This window comes from Sinohyriopsis cumingii, chromosome 10 (assembly GCF_028554795.1).
Source record: "Sinohyriopsis cumingii isolate HCF-2022 chromosome 10, ASM2855479v2, whole genome shotgun sequence".
NCBI classification, from domain to species: domain Eukaryota; kingdom Metazoa; phylum Mollusca; class Bivalvia; order Unionida; family Unionidae; genus Sinohyriopsis; species Sinohyriopsis cumingii.
Genome location: NC_142970.1, coordinates 63,240,489 through 63,256,506, shown reverse-complemented (window position 1 = coordinate 63,256,506; position 16,018 = coordinate 63,240,489). Strand labels below are relative to the sequence as shown.

The 16,018-nt window shown below is 35.6% G+C and overlaps 1 protein-coding gene across 3 annotated transcripts in view; it reads left to right on the top strand.

Annotated features, from left to right (window-relative positions):
* Positions 1-15,046, top strand: part of LOC149790261 (uncharacterized) — a 100,918-nt gene extending 85,872 nt beyond the window's left edge. For all 3 annotated transcript variants that reach the window (XM_089972302.1, XM_089972300.1, XM_089972301.1), the window contains 4 exons: positions 1,406-1,708; positions 5,023-5,106; positions 6,473-6,574; positions 12,626-15,046. In XM_089972302.1, the coding sequence (XP_089828428.1) occupies positions 1,406-1,708; positions 5,023-5,106; positions 6,473-6,574; positions 12,626-12,790 (654 nt within the window). In that variant the 3' untranslated portion in view covers positions 12,791-15,046. The remainder of the gene's footprint in view (positions 1-1,405; positions 1,709-5,022; positions 5,107-6,472; positions 6,575-12,625) is intronic.
* The last annotated feature ends 972 nt before the right edge of the window (positions 15,047-16,018 follow it).

The window sequence follows — 16,018 nt, the reverse complement described above, 5'->3', positions numbered from 1 at the left end:
ATCAAAAGGACAGCCAACAGTACTTAGCCCTCAGTCAAAGCACATGTGTATGGTCTCGTACTTGCAACACTCTCTGTACTTGGGGTAAACCAAGTGGCTTAAGAGTGGTAAAATTTAACTTGGATTCCTGTTGTCTTGGATAATGCCATCATTCTATATGACCAGCTGCCCCTTGCTCTGTGCCATTATCAGTTAGAACCCATCAAATTGAGAAGATGTTAACTAAATTCAGAGTCAGTGGAATTACTTCATTGTTTAAGCCTGCCTCATGTATGAACCAAATTCAAGCACTAGACATTACAGTAAATAAACACTGCACAGAAGAATTCAAATCACACTTCCAAAACTTGTATGCTAAGTGTCAATGGACCATAAAACCTCGTCAGCTAAGTTGATTTTATGCTGAATGAATAATTGCGACTCCCCCCAAAAAATGTGTGAAATATTGAACCAAACTATCAATCATTTTGAGAATGTTAAACTTGTTCCGTTCAACAATTTGAGAATGTTTTTCATTTTTATATTTATGGCAGTGAGTCTAAATTACAGGTACCAGATACTATATACTACATCTGCAATGAAACAATGTAAAATGCTTTACAGTTATTTTTTATGGGTTAAAATAAAGCAGATGCATGTAAAAGGTAATTTTTTTTCTACCAGATTACTGTAATGAAGTTGATTTCTCCAATAGTTTTGTTGATCTCTAGAAATATTTCAGTACAAAAATAGGGTGATGGAGTTTATCTCGTGTGGCTAATTTTTCATTTGGTCTTTAAATTCATGGTTTAGGGCAACAACAAATTCATCAAAATTTGTGCATCATAAAAATTAGTAAAACTACAGTACCTTTCATTTTGTGCTGTTTCACAAGTTTGAGAGCTAAATGTGCACTCTATAGAATTAGGCCTCGTCAGAATCATAGACTGATAATTTGCACTTTCATCACAAGATTGTTCACTGGTTAATTATTTACTTCATTGGTCAATAGAACTTTCATTTTACATCTCAGTAGTAATGGCCTTTATTACATTTTAGTCCTTCTAAATGATTGTTGTTGTAGGGTATAATGCCATTTTTCAGCACACGATAAGCTATACATGGCAGCCAGTATTAATGGTGGAGGAAGAACCCAGGAAATCCATGGAAAGAACCACTGATCCTCGAGAAGCTGCCTTCTAAATGATCTTTAGCTGACTTGCCAACCCTTGACATTTTGCTATAAGTGTTATGGCAGTGACTTTTAAAATACAGACTTATAGAATAAAAACACAAATTACCAGGAAAATTGAGGGTGATCCTGAGATTCCAACACATAATCTATTCTTTACTCTGAGCTTTGCTGTCTTCACACAGCATCATTTCTTGTTTCACTTGTAAACTTGCATCTCTTTTCTACCACCAGCTTGTACAGATACAGCAGCAACTCCAACTTCACGCTCAACTGACAGCAATGGCATCAGTGTCAGCAGATGTCAGCTCTCAAGACGAGACCGAGGATGATGTGCCTCCACCCCCCTCCCCACCCAAACAGAAACCACTCAAGCTTCCGCCCAATTGGAAGACTGCTAAAGACTCGGAGGGGAAGGTGTACTATTATCACACTATTACAAGGCAGACTCAGTGGGATCCTCCAGCCCTCGATCAGGGTGACCTTGACAGTATGGAGTTGGAAGTTCCTGTAGTAGAAGAAGAAATCGTGGTCAAGGTAAGTCGGGGAATGACAAAACTCTTTCATTGGATCGTACAAAAGAATGAATATTCAAGGTATTTAGCAGCAGTTTAAAATATGCATGATAAACTTGTACAAGAAAGTATATGCATGTAGCAGAAAGGTGCCTTGTGTCTTTTGAGTAGTGTTCTGTTCTTATTAAGATGTTGGTGTAGCTCACATTTACCATTTTATGATTTGGCACTCCTGCTAGCTTTCCTTCTTGGGAAAATAGGGGAACATAATATGTTTATTTTCATCTATATGTAATACCATTTCTAAATTTTGATCAGTAGACAGAAAAAATTCAGTAGAAGAAAGTGGAAAATACAGTCCTTGAAAAACAAAAAAATGTGGCAAATAATCAGATTTAGTATAAATTGATTCTTACGGTGATGGGCCTTTCAAAGGTGGCAACCATTCCGAATTTGCAGAATTATTAAGAATTATTAGTAAACATTATTCATTCGAATTATAATTAAAAAAATCCAGAAAATCAAACTTGTTTGGGATAAAGTTTTGAATAGATGTTTTCTCTGTGGTCATAGGTAGGGAAGAATGTACTTCTACCTAATATGATCAACTAGTGCATCAAATATAGCTTATTAATGTAAGCAAAACGGAGTGTAAATAACTAGCTACAAGTGGATCAGGCATTTAATCTATGAATAGATGAGGATGAGAGAGTGAGGCAGAGAAAAATTTAATTTTTTTTTTGAGAATATAGAAGTCTTCTTGAATCCAAGGAATGGATCAACAGTATTGCACGTTGAGCTAAAAATCATGGGTTTCCCACAATTATTGCACTACATTTCCCCGCAATCTGGTCTCAGGGTGCATTTAATTGTCAGAAATAAATAAATATTCTACTAGTTCTTAGCTCCTGGTCATATGGGATGACCTATTGTAAATCGATCATCCTTCATCTTAGCTACACCTAAGTTATTTGGAAGATTGCCATAAAACTTTACACATTTTCTGGTAGGTCCAAAATGGAAATGGTGCAGCTTAAAAATCCAGCAGTCAATTTTAAAATCTTGTTATTTCTACCCCTGATGAATGGAAAGTCACATCAGCATTGGGTTTTCACAAGAAGACTTTTTAAGATGTTGATCCAAAATGAAATTGTGTTTTCACCAAGTCTTTTAATGCTGTCTAGTTTGTTCAACCAGTGTGGCCATCATGGCGGATAATTTGAAAATTTGATCCATCATGAATATCAGAAATGGTTTCGTTAGTTTGTAGTACATGTAGTCTGCAGAGTGATGATGTGGGCTTAATGTGATAGGCCATACATGGTGCCCTGTATGTTGGGTAGAAAAAGAACACGGGGGAAAATCCTGTAAAGAATCACCGACCCAAGGGAAGCTAATGGCAAGCTTTCTCTCATGCCCCTGTTGGCTGAGCCTGGGACTCGAACCAATGTGATCCAGAGGTGGGATGGCAGAGATCAGTCAAGATGAGCACTCAGTGACCCAGAAAAGAAACATAATTCAGAAAAAAAGGGGATTTAGCATGAAGAAATGTAATTCAGAAAAGGTGGAATTTAGCATGAAGATTAAATAAAAGCATGAAAACTCCATAGTGCAGCTTATACCAGGAGAACCAGATATTCGTAGATTATGGGTTAGTCGAGCATCTGATAAAGTATTTTTAACAATAATAACAGTATGCAAGGAAAAGATCACAGTGTAGTGAAATTGACATGTTAGAGTGGCAAAACTGTCCAAGCAGAAAAGATTATCTCTTTGTTTTACTACTGCTTGTGTATTACATGCTATCTTTTTTCTTTGTCCCTTTAAAATGTTGTGTCACTGCAAATTTGAATGACAGTGGATGTAATGTGTTGTGCTTTTGGTGTCCTATCCTAGGTGTAAAACTGGATAAACTATTTCTTCTCATTGGACCGATATTGTTACTGACTGTACAGGTGTGTATAGACTCATAGAAAGTTGGGATAAGACTGTACAGGTGTGTATAGGCTCATAGAAAGTTGGGATAAGACTGTACAGGTGTGTATAGGCTCATAGAGAGTTGGGATAAGACTGTACAAGTGTGTATAGGCTCATAGAAAGTTGGGATAAGACTGTACAAGTGTGTATAGGCTCATAGAAAGATGGAATAAGACTGTACAGGTGTGTATAGGCTCATAGAAAGTTGGGATAAGACTACAGGTGTGTATAGGCTCATAGAGAGTTGGGATAAGACTGTACAAGTGTGTATAGGCTCATAGAAAGATGGGATAAGACTGTACAGGTGTGTATAGGCTCATAGAAAGTTGGGATAAGACTGTACAGGTCTGTATAGGCTCATAGAAAGTTGGGATAAGACTGTACAAGTGTGTATAGGCTCATAGAAAGTTGGGATAAGACTGTACAGGTCTGTATAGGCTCATAGAAAGTTGGGATAAGACTGTACAAGTGTGTATAGGCTCATAGAAAGTTGGGATAAGACTGTACAGGTGTGTATAGGCTCATAGAAAGATGGACTAAGACTATTTAAATTTGTTATGTTTTAAATGTTTTCTCCATTCAGGACAGTCTGCCTAGATTATGACAAATTTATGCTAGGATTCCTATTCGGCATGCTGTTGGTTGGCAGCTGTGCATTCTGTATATCAGATTCATTAGCATCCAGATGACACAGATCTAGCAGGGAAACTGAATTCATGAAATATCCTGTGGGATTGCAGTATATATTTTTATGTTTATTTTTCTCTATACTGAATAAAGTGGTCCGTGATGTAACTTTATTACAACGTGTGAATTTTGTTAGGTGAAGTTTTTGCTATATAGATTGTTATATATTTCATAGTCTGTTATGGACAGTTCTGGTGACCTTGTGTTTAGAGCATCCAACTTGAATGTGGGTGGTTGCAGGTTCAAACCCTGACCAAATCACACCAAAGATTTATAAAAATGGTACTGGCAGTTACCTTGCTTTGTGCTCAGCATTAAGAGGTTAGTGCTAGGACTGGTCGGCTTGGTGTCTAGTTAGTTTAACTGGGTGGGACATGATGCAACATGTCTGTGGCATGATGCCCCAGTGCTATACATTACTATAAACTGTCACAATGCAGACATTGTAACAATATGACTGAAAAATTGTGAAAGCTATGTTAAAAATCAAAATCACACACAACACACAACACACACACACACACAGAGTCTATTAAGATGTGGTATTACCTTAAATATACCCATTATTTTATTGTCTTGCTTACAGAGTAACTCAATATATTTAACTCCCTTACAACACAGAGCACATTTATAGCTTCCATAAACATTAGTGAATTTTATATTTTAATTTAGGTCAGCAAGAAGAAAACAACCACAGCTGCTGCAGACACATCAAGTGAGATGTCAAAAAAGCTGAAAGAAGCATTTAGAAACAAGGTAAAAAGGGGAGTTATTTAAAGAATGATATTATTATGTAGATTTTGAGCTCATCTGGCCAGAAGTCCAAATTGGCCTTTGGACCTTACTGTCCATTACTTATCTGTCCACCTTCGCTATTTTCAATTTCATCTCCAATAATTGATAGACCATCTTTGACCAAACATGACGGAGATAATCCTGGTATGGAGAATGGTTTTCAAGTTTGTACAAAATTTGCCATCAAATGTTTTTTTATACTAAAATACATTTTCTTTTAAGGGCAGATCTATTTGAACATACATAGTTCCAAGGGAAGGAAAAAAAATATCTTCATTGTTCATGTGAACTTGATACATTTTGTTAATTGTATACTCCACATTAAAAGTGCATTCTCTGGGTCCAGGGTATATATTAATGGAACACGGAATAATTTCTTCTCAAAATCTGCTTAACAGAATTACACCAAACATGACAAAATGTATTGTAACTTAAGGCTCTCGGAAAGAAAAAACATGACTTAAATCCATCAGAAGGCATTGTAACTTAAGGCCATCAGAATTACACCAAACATCACAGAAACTGCTGCATGAAATATAAACAACATTTAAAAATCTTATTTTAAAAAAAAGTTAAACAGAACTTTCCATTTTTGACAGAAGCATCCTGGCATAAAGGTCTTTTAAGATTGGATAAATTATACAGATGTATCAAAGATAAAAAGATAGAGAAACTTTGAGACAGTTGTTTTTAGTTGTGATCAAGATGAGATCATGATATCCTCCATCTGTCTGTCCATCAGAATTCATGATAAAAGGGTGTCATTCCCAGAGATGTACAGAAATTTGCATTTTGACATGTATATGAGACAGTTTTCACCCTGGAAATGCACAGTTCAGTGTTTTTAAGGTCTAAAGGTTATAATGATAACACAGGTGGCTTTTACTTAGTCGTCAGTCATATTACAGAAGTAGTTTGGGTTAGCCCTAGTTGATATCACCTCAGCATGCAGCTGAGTTGGTATTGACTTAGGTTAGGCCTAGTTGATGGTAAAGACAAGTTGATAGTAACTGGTTAGATCCTAGTTGATATGAGTTCTCTGTGGCTTAGTTGGTAATGACTCCGGTTAGGCCTAGTTGATGGTAAAGCCACGTTGATAGTAACTGTGGTTAGATCCTAGTTGATATCAGTTCTGTGTGGCTTAGTTGGTATTGACTCCGGTTAGGCCTAGTTGATGGTAAAGCCAAGTTGATAGTAACTCTGCTTAGGCCTAGTTGATATCAACTCAGATTGAGCTCAGTTGAATTTTGTGTTTATTCAGAATGTTTATTCTGTTTTATAGGGAAGATACAACAGAAGTTTAATGCACACATTTCCTTTCTTTCAGATGTCTTCATTTATTGTACTGTGCCTGAATCCATTCCGTAAACCTGACTGCAAACTTGGCCGTATCACCAACACAGAAGACTTCAAACATCTGGCCAGAAAAGTAAGTAGTTTAAGAAAAACCACATTAAAGGTAACTGGCCACCTGTATTGTACAAACATGTGTTATTATCATCATCATAAAGAAATGCATTATTTATTCACACCATAAAAATGATTAATTAGACTTAAAAATCCACTTTTTTAAATGAAAAAAGTATTCAGCAATCTCAGTAAACAATTGGTAGTTTCCAAGTGCTAAAAACAGATACGACGTACATGATCTCTTCTTTTAAACCTAGTTTTGAATTTCCCACACATAAATGTCTATGCGATATATCTTATGATCGTACTTTTGTACAGCAAATACTGTGCACTGTGATCCATATGGATGTAACCAAAAAACCCTGTTTACCATTTAAAAAAAAGTGGATTGAAGCTGTGGGATCGAATAGGTTGAGAGATGGGAAAGTCCTAAATCCTGTAGAAAGTTTTATGGTGCATATGAGAAGAGGGACAGAAAGAGCATAAGTAAAATATATTAAATAAAAATTACAGTACAGTTGTGTTACTGCAGTTTTAATATATTAATCTTTAAAATAATCACTTTTTGAATGTGCAGTGTATAGAGTTTGATCACACTCAGTATTTAGCACTATTATAACCAATATTAACACAAAAGGATTTTAAAAAAGAAATATGAGGTATTACTCTGGTATGTTTATCATTTATTGGTGTACAATATTAATAATGAGGACTTTGTGTAGCGCCTGATCTTTAGAACTTTAAGCGCTTGCATCATTAGACAACACCTAAAACAGAAAAAAATACATATAATGATATGATTACGAAAAACAAACACCGTGAAATTAGTAAATATAAAACATGCTGAAAATATTTAAGGTAGGAAACATTATTAGGTTTTTAAGTTTGTTCTTGCAGTCGAAATAGGTGAGTTTTAAGAGCAATCTTGAATGAGATCACTGTGTCTTTGTGTCTAAGTCCAGTGAGCAATTCGTTCCACATTGCTGGGTCCTGGTCTGCAAAAAAACATTGTCCATATGACTTCGTTTTCTTATTTGGAATATTGAGTATACCATTGTCAGAAGAGGAGCATAAGTATCTTGCTGGTGTGCACAAATGGGTGAGGTTGGATAGCTATGTTGGACTGGAGTCCGTCAGTGAAATATAGCACAGAGAACAAATTTTGTGTTTGGTTCTTGATCAAATGGATAGCCAGTGTAGGGTACAGCAGGGCAGAGGTGTGCTCTGATCATGGTACTCTAAGGATGATCTGAGCAGCTGTGTTTTTAACGTTTTGAAGTTTTAGGAGTAGATATTGAGACAAACCAGACAGAATTTAGTTATAATAGTCGCTGAAAGATATTTGCGAATGGAGCTGATGTCTCAGCTCAAGATATGCAGCCTTGCATATGTTCATGCCATGTTGGTGCAACGTGAGAGTACTGTCGAGAGTAACACCTAGGTTTCGTTCTGACTGTGAATTTAATGTAGGTGTTGCTGATATTTATTGTTTGAGGTAAAGGATGTGAATGAGAAAGTCTTTATGTTGTGATCAGAATGGCTTCAGTTTTATTATCATTCATCTGCAGCTTGTTATATATGGGGGCCCCAAGTGGCCGAGTGGTCTAACATGCTCTCCATTACGGCTCACTGCCATCTTGCCTGTGTCTGCGTGGGTTCGAGTTTCGGATTCGGCCAATGTGAGTATGTGAGAAAGCTTGCCAGTAGCTTCTTGTGGGTCGGTGGTTCTTTCCATTGTTTCCCCGGGTTCTTCCTCCACCATTAATACTGGCCGCCATGTATAGCCTATCGTGTGCTGAAAAATGGCGTTAAACCCTACTACATCAACAGCAGCTTGTTATACATTATTCATGATTTCACATCAGCAATGCACCTCTCTAAACTTTGTATGGTAGCATCAACTTCAGCTGGGTAGCTAGATTTGTATATTTGGGTGTCATCAGTGTACAGTTGGTGAGACACTGGATGATGATCTATGACACTTGAGAGCAGCTGAGTGTATAGAATGTAGAGAACAGGTCCAAGACCAGACCCCTATGGAAAACCACAACATAGTTCAACTGGGTTGGAGTGTATTCCATTTGTGGATACAATTTATGTCCTGTTGACCAAGTGGGAATTGAACCACAATCAGGCTGTATCATGAATGCCAAATACACGCTGGAGATGGTGAAGTAATATATCATGGAGACTGAGGACTGTAATCTTTCCGCTATCCAAAGCAGAGAGAAGGTCATTAACTACGTTTAGAAGAGTAGTTTCAGTACTTTGGTAAGGGCAAGATGCAGACAGTACATTGCTAAAAAGAATGTTGAGATACAAGTTGGGATAGAACAACTTTTTCTAAGATTTTTTATATGAATGGGAGATTGGAAACTAGTGCTAGTTCTTTAAGTCATTATGGTTGAGTGTTGGTTTCTTCAGCAGAGGCTTTACAATGGCTGTTTTGAAAAATGATGGAAATTCCCTGGATGAGAGAGAGGTATTAATAACATCAGATAGTGAAGGCAATACTGGATCTAAGCACTCAGGCAGCAGTGATGTTGGAATCGGATCAGGTTCACATGACTTTGGACACTATTCATCATGACTTTACATACTAAATCCATAGAGACAGGTTCAAATGCTGCCTACTGTTACTGCTAAAATTCTGTATCGTAACTGTATGGTGATGATGAGTCAGTTGAACTTGTCTATTCAAGCTTATCTCTAATGGTTTCTACTTTGTCATGGAAGAAATTTGCAAACAGGTCTGGAAGGTCAGCTGGAGAAAAGGCAGTTGGAAGTGGTGTACATTTGTTCCTTGACATAAGCTCATTAGTAATCTTGAAGAGCTCTTGGCAGCTGGAACTTTCTATGATCTTAGTACTGTAGTGAGTTGATTACGTTGCATGGACTATGTATGTGATGTGTGACCTTCTTAGCAGCTACATATATTTGCTTATGAATAGTGAGTCTGGTGGAAAGCCAAAGCCTCTCAGCTTTACGGCGGTCTCTTTTAGCAGTGCAAAGCTGGTCCCTGACACTGCTATACCACGAAGAACATTTTTGAATTGATACTCTGTGCTTGGTTGCTGGGTCATGTTTGTCAAGCAATGAACACAGGCAGTTACTGAGTTGTTCAGCTGTAGGAGGTAAGCAAGTTGTTAGGTTTGCTTGGATGTTGTGCATTAGTTTGGATCTATTTTTCATATGGATGTTTCTCTTAGTAGCAAATAAAGTTGGAGGGTTAGGGACTGATATGTCAACATGACACATAATGCAGAGGTGATCTGATGCAAGGTCGTGGGATACCAGGGAGGACAGTAGAATATTATCATCAGGTCTATGAAGAATCCAGTCTAAAATGTGACCATGTTTATGGGTGCGTTGGTTAACTGTTTGAGGTTGAAAACATAAAATGGAATATAGGAGTTATTGATGTGTATGGGTTTCCTAGGAGTATGTAGAATCAGCCATATATATATATATATATATATATATATATATATATATATATATATATATATACAAAAACATACCTTATTAACCATATATATCAGGACACCATACAAAAATGTTTTTTTCCTTCCTGTCCCAGAACATATGGTGAAACTTTTTTCATCAAGGTATATGTCTCGATACACAAAACAATTTTGTGCTGAATTTTTGCCCCCTTCCCCACTACATGGTACAGTAAAATGGATTAACAAAATACTTATTTCAAAATAAAATGAAAGAAACTAACCTTGCATTGTTATCATTTATTTCTTCATTTTTCCTCATGCGAAATTTATTAAAGAAAAATATATATCCGTATATGTAGCATATGCTGGCTGGCATCCTTACTGTAGCATATATCACTTATGTCAGGTAACAAAATCACAAATGAGATGGGAATATCACCCGATTGCTTGAAGGCACCTGCCATTCATGCAAAATGACCAAGATTGTATTCTATCCAGGTTAACTATGCCAGGGTATCTCGCAAATTAAAATCATTATTTGAAAAAACGTTCACTGTGAGTACAAATGATAATTTTTTCATTAGCATGGGTTAAAAAAGTATTATTTAAGCAAGTTATTGCTGTGTATACTATTTACCCTACAGATATCAATTATGATTACATATGGCAAACAAATAGAAGCCCAGGTGATGAAAATTTTGAAAATAAATTGAAACAATGGAACTTTTTGAAAGAGACACAATCCAGTGTGTCGTACATTTATATCGATATAAGGCTGAACAGTAAATTAGTTTTCAATAGTTCCATCTAAATATTCCCTATAGCACATACTTCATCTTGTGGTGATAAATGTATGTCATCATTTTCGGTTGGCATCCTATAGTGGGAAATCGTAGCTAAGGGGAAGTAACAGCGTTGAATACTTCTGTTTCGAGTAATTTATTATTTCTTCTTTTATTTTATTTTTTATTCTTTTTGTGCGAGTATAACTACTTTTAATTACATAATGCAAATATAAAAAGACCTTTAAACCATTTTATTGATAATGTACAGTCCATACATGTCAATGGAAGAGTCGTTATTTCCATGCAGAGGTAGGGCAAGATATAAATGGTGCCAACCTTGTATCTGATATTGCCATCAATGCCATCAATGCAGCCAAATCTTGTTTCAACTTCTCTTCGATAGTAAGTCATATTGACATGGGGTATTCACTGAAAGACTTCTTGAGATGACTAGTTGTTTCTAAATTGAAATGTTGCCAATCGATGTCTGATATAATCACCATGGCAACCATCTTGCAAATCTTGTATATCTTATTGCTATATCTGCTGAATGGAAAGTCATGTCAACATGAGGTTTTAAGCAGAAGATTTGTGGTGTCTATTTGGTTGTAAATGAAAATAGTGCTGCTTGGAGATATGGCTGACAGAGTAGCCATCTTGAAAGTATCATTGTCATACATCTCCTCATCGGAAAGTAATTTTGTAGTGTGGTTTCTATCAGAAGACTTCGTATGATATCCAGTTGGTTCTGAATTGAAATAGTGCCAATCTGACCTTGAAAGTCTTGTTATTGCTGTTACTCCTAGACGTACTGTCATATTTACAAGGGCTTTTCACTGACCTTCTGATTATGATATTCAGTTAAATGAAAATGGTGCCACAGTTGCAGCGATATTGAAATCTTGTCATTGCTACTCCTCATTGGTTGGTTGTATTCACATAAGATTTTAAGTGGTGTCTGGCTGGTCCTAATTGAAAATGGTGCCAATCTTAATCCAATATCCTTGCCTCAGTGGTTAAATGAAATATGTTGCTAAAAATTATTACATGATTGAACATGGAAGAGTTGAAAAGAACACTGGACTTTTATTGTGATTATAATGTGGTATAAGCATTTTGTCTGCCATTTTGTTGGATTGTATTACGCCCATGTCCTTTCATCTGACCATTGACTTTTCCTGTTCTATAAAATAATTTGAACAAACTTGCAAGATAGGTTGCAGTTGGGGAAGGATGAACCCTATCAAGTTTATGGTGAAAATATTGAAGGTTAAGGTCACTAAGTGAAAGAAGAGAAGTGGTTCACACATAATAATTTGAGTCCTTTACCATGAATAGGTACAAAACTTGTGCTTGACTTTACAGATCCCTGCCATCTCAACTGTGTCTGTGTGGGTTTGATTCTCATGCTCTTCTAATGTGGGTATGTGAGAAAGCATACCAGTAGCTTCCCGTTGCTTGGTAGATTTTACCAGGCTTTCCTGGATTCTTTCTTCACCAGTTATACTAGCTGCCATGTAAATCCTATCTTATCTTGAGCTGAGTAATAGCGTCAAAATCCTCAATCTCGAAACAAAAGCTGAATAAAGTATTTAAAAAATTACTGCATTCATTTGGGTATCTCTGTTGTGCAATATTGCATAAAATGCACACACCAAATGCTGATGTTGTAAGTTGTTTTTTTAAAGGAACTTGGTGCATATTATTGGCTAATGAAATGGGAGATCGTCTTTCAAGGATGCAGTTAGCAATGAGCATAAAACCTCAGTCTGCCTTTGCATATTGTAAACAAATATAGTAATTATTTATTGATTTTTGTTTTTTAATTTTTATTTACAGTTGACACATCATGTCATGGCCAAAGAACTGAAGCACTGTCGCCACGTTGAGGATCTAGAGGTTAATGAAAATGTCAAGGCCAAAGCAAAAGATTACGTTAAGAAATACATGGTGAAGTTCGGATCTGTCTACAAAAAATCATCATCATCTCCAACAGACGAGTGAGCAAGAATCCATGGATATGAAGTTAAAGTAGTCCCCTATTTTCACACAGCCCTTCATTTAATGTGTGTATGGTTATGGAACTCAGTTGAATCAGTTAAATTCAACACAGTCACTTGTGTAATTCGTTTTATAGAGCTAATTTTAATAAGGTTTCACATGAATTACCAGTGTTTTCTGTGCAGCATACCCCACTATTACACAATCTTGTTTGTGACATACCGTGTAACAGACCCCTTTAAAAGATGATCTTGCTTATAAAAGGAATATATGACTTGTCTTAAACATGTTGTAATGAGGGATTCTAAACATTGATTTGGACATGATAGCTGTCAATCAGTGTATTTTAACCGTCATTAAATTTTCATGACTTGTTTACATGGTATATTTGGGAAATACAAGTTTGTGGGGGGTGAATTATTGACATACCAGATTTAATTTGTATTGCATTAATGTGTTTAAAATGGAAATATTTTCCAAAAATTCAGTTTCAGAGTTGAATTGGTGAAAAAATTTGTTCTTTTGAATTTTGTCAATTATAGTGCACACTTGCATGGAAGATAATCATAGTTTAGGGAGATAATAAATTCCTAGTGGCAGAGATAATTTAGATGTGGAGTTAATGACATAGAAATGTGTGATTCATGTTAATTGTTTATCTGCGAATGATTTATTATTGTAGGCTGATAGAATTTCAAAGCTTTGAAGTATTCAAATATAGTTTTTATTATAGTTTATTGGAATCAAATTCCATTAACTTAGTTTTAAGAATAAACTAGTCGTGAAAAACTTAGTTGTAACCTACAGTTGGAGGATTTTAGATTATTGGGACTCGGGCTCTTATAAGTTTTGAAAAGACTCGAGGGGAGGGGGGATACAAACAGAAAATTATGTATTAATAATGTGATAGCAATTGATTACATTGGTAATAATCATGTGATTAAAAGAATCGTGGGTATGAATCATTGCATAAGAAAATCCTACCTTTACAGGTTTCCTGACTACTCAAAAGTCCTGCCTGTCTAAATCATGGTCCAGATCATTTATTTCACTTTTATCACACTTATGACGTGGCCATTTCTTTGTCAGTTTTATCAGATCACCAAGGTCTTCATTGTCATAATCATTTGTTACTGTCATTTTTTTTGTCATTGTTAGTATTATCATCATAATCAGATTTTTCAAGGCAGTCTTGTTTTCGTGCTTGACATAGTGATCAGTTTGGCATCCATTCGTTCTTTTGTACACCTGTCCACATTATTGATTAAGCTCATTGTTGAAGTTTGTTTTAGATTAAACTCGATGTTAATTTGTTTTAGTTTCTAACTATCTAAATGCCAGGAGAAAAAATAATGCGGTCTGTAGCAGGAAGTAATTCATCTGTTTGCACTTGTCACTATCATCTTCTTCATGTATTTTCTTTTTGTTCTTTCCAGTTAGAATCAGTTGTATTTTTTTTAAATTAAATTTTTAGTTTGGAACATTAGAACTTACAATACATAGTCAAACTATGTCTTGTGTTTGCAGAATCATTTGATTAATCCTGTCTAATTCTTTCTCACTGTTTAGTAAATTTATTATGACATTGGTGCATGTAGAAACATTTACCATGACCAGGTCAGTTGAATGACAAGATGACGTGTACTGTTTTAATGTAATGTGCCTCATTCATTCACTTCTCTCTGTTCATATATATTTTGAAGTTGTATATACAAAGACAAAATAGTCCATTCATATTTAAATTTGAAATAAAGGTATGGAAAATAATTAAAACATGTACCTTCAGCAATCTTAACCCATGCATAATTACAAGATTTTGGTTTAGTTAAATTTGTACAAATACCAAAGACATGTGGGTAAAATGATTGGTGTCATTTTCCTTTTAACTGCTAGTTGTACATTAGTTGTTTCTAAATTTACAGCGGAGACTGAGCAGTTGTAGATCTTGGCTCAGGAAAAATAAATTAGAAGAAAAAAACTTTATTTTATTATAGTATCAATTTTGCAGTTTTAGCCTACTTCACATTGTGGTGTTCCATCAGAATGATAAAATGATGCTCAGGTTATAAACATGTAATTCAGGTCATTTTGTCATATTCTATATTACACCTGATGTTAAAATGACTCATGTAGGAAGAATTAATTTGTCATCCATCCATTAAATATGTAAAAATGTAAATGTTGTATATATTGTAATATATAGAAATTTTTGTAAGTTTTAAGGCAACTTGTTGATGAAATAAATGTTTAACAGATTCAGCGACAATCTTCATTGATTTCAGGTACCTTGATCCTTTAAATTGTTTCGTCTTTGTATTTGTTTCTGTCTCTCTTTTGCTCAATGATGAATAGTTTTGTCTACCCTAAAGAATGAGAGAGCATGGTTTTGTGCTCTCTGTCTGTCTATTAGTTACACTTTCATGTAAAAATTGCTTTGAAAATGTTAAGCCAAACCAGACCACATTTTATATTTTGATGCCGTTAGTGGGTCCAAAGACCTGCTTCATTTATAAAAATTTCCTAAATTTAAGTGAACACTTCATTCTTGTTGGTATCATAGAAGATGTTGATTTTCAGTTCATGATAAATACTGTACCAACAAATCTTTTTAATATTAATGAAATGGAAAGTTGACAATTTTTGTTATCAGTAGGATTGGTAAAGTAGATTTCCTTTGGTGAAATTGCTTGTCATAAGTAGGAGCTGTTGCAGCTCGACTCATGACCAAATGGTTGAGGAAACCTGCTGTCAGATCAGCCCGGATTGGCTACCATGGTGCACTCTTGGACAAGAGTGATGTTTTATTTAATTTGTATGTTGAGCACCAACAGTCAAAGATTTTCCATTCATTGTTAACTGTTCCAAAATCTTCTCTTAGTTTTTTTCTTTCTTCCTAAGAGGTTAGAGCACCCACCTTGGATGCGGGAGGTCATGGGTTTGAGCCCTGGCCAGGTCATACCAGAGACTTTATAAAATGGTATTTGCAACTGTCTCGCTTGGTACTCAGCATTAAGAGAATAGTGTTAGGACTGGTGTCAGGATAATGTGACTGGGTGGGACATGATGGTACATGTCAGCAGCATGATGCCCCAGTGCTAGACATCACTATAAACAGCTACACAACAGACATAGTGATATGACTGATTTTTTTTTAAAGCTACATAAATATCCAAGTCATTCACACACACGCACACATATATACTTGGGCTGACTATGAAATATCTCATTATT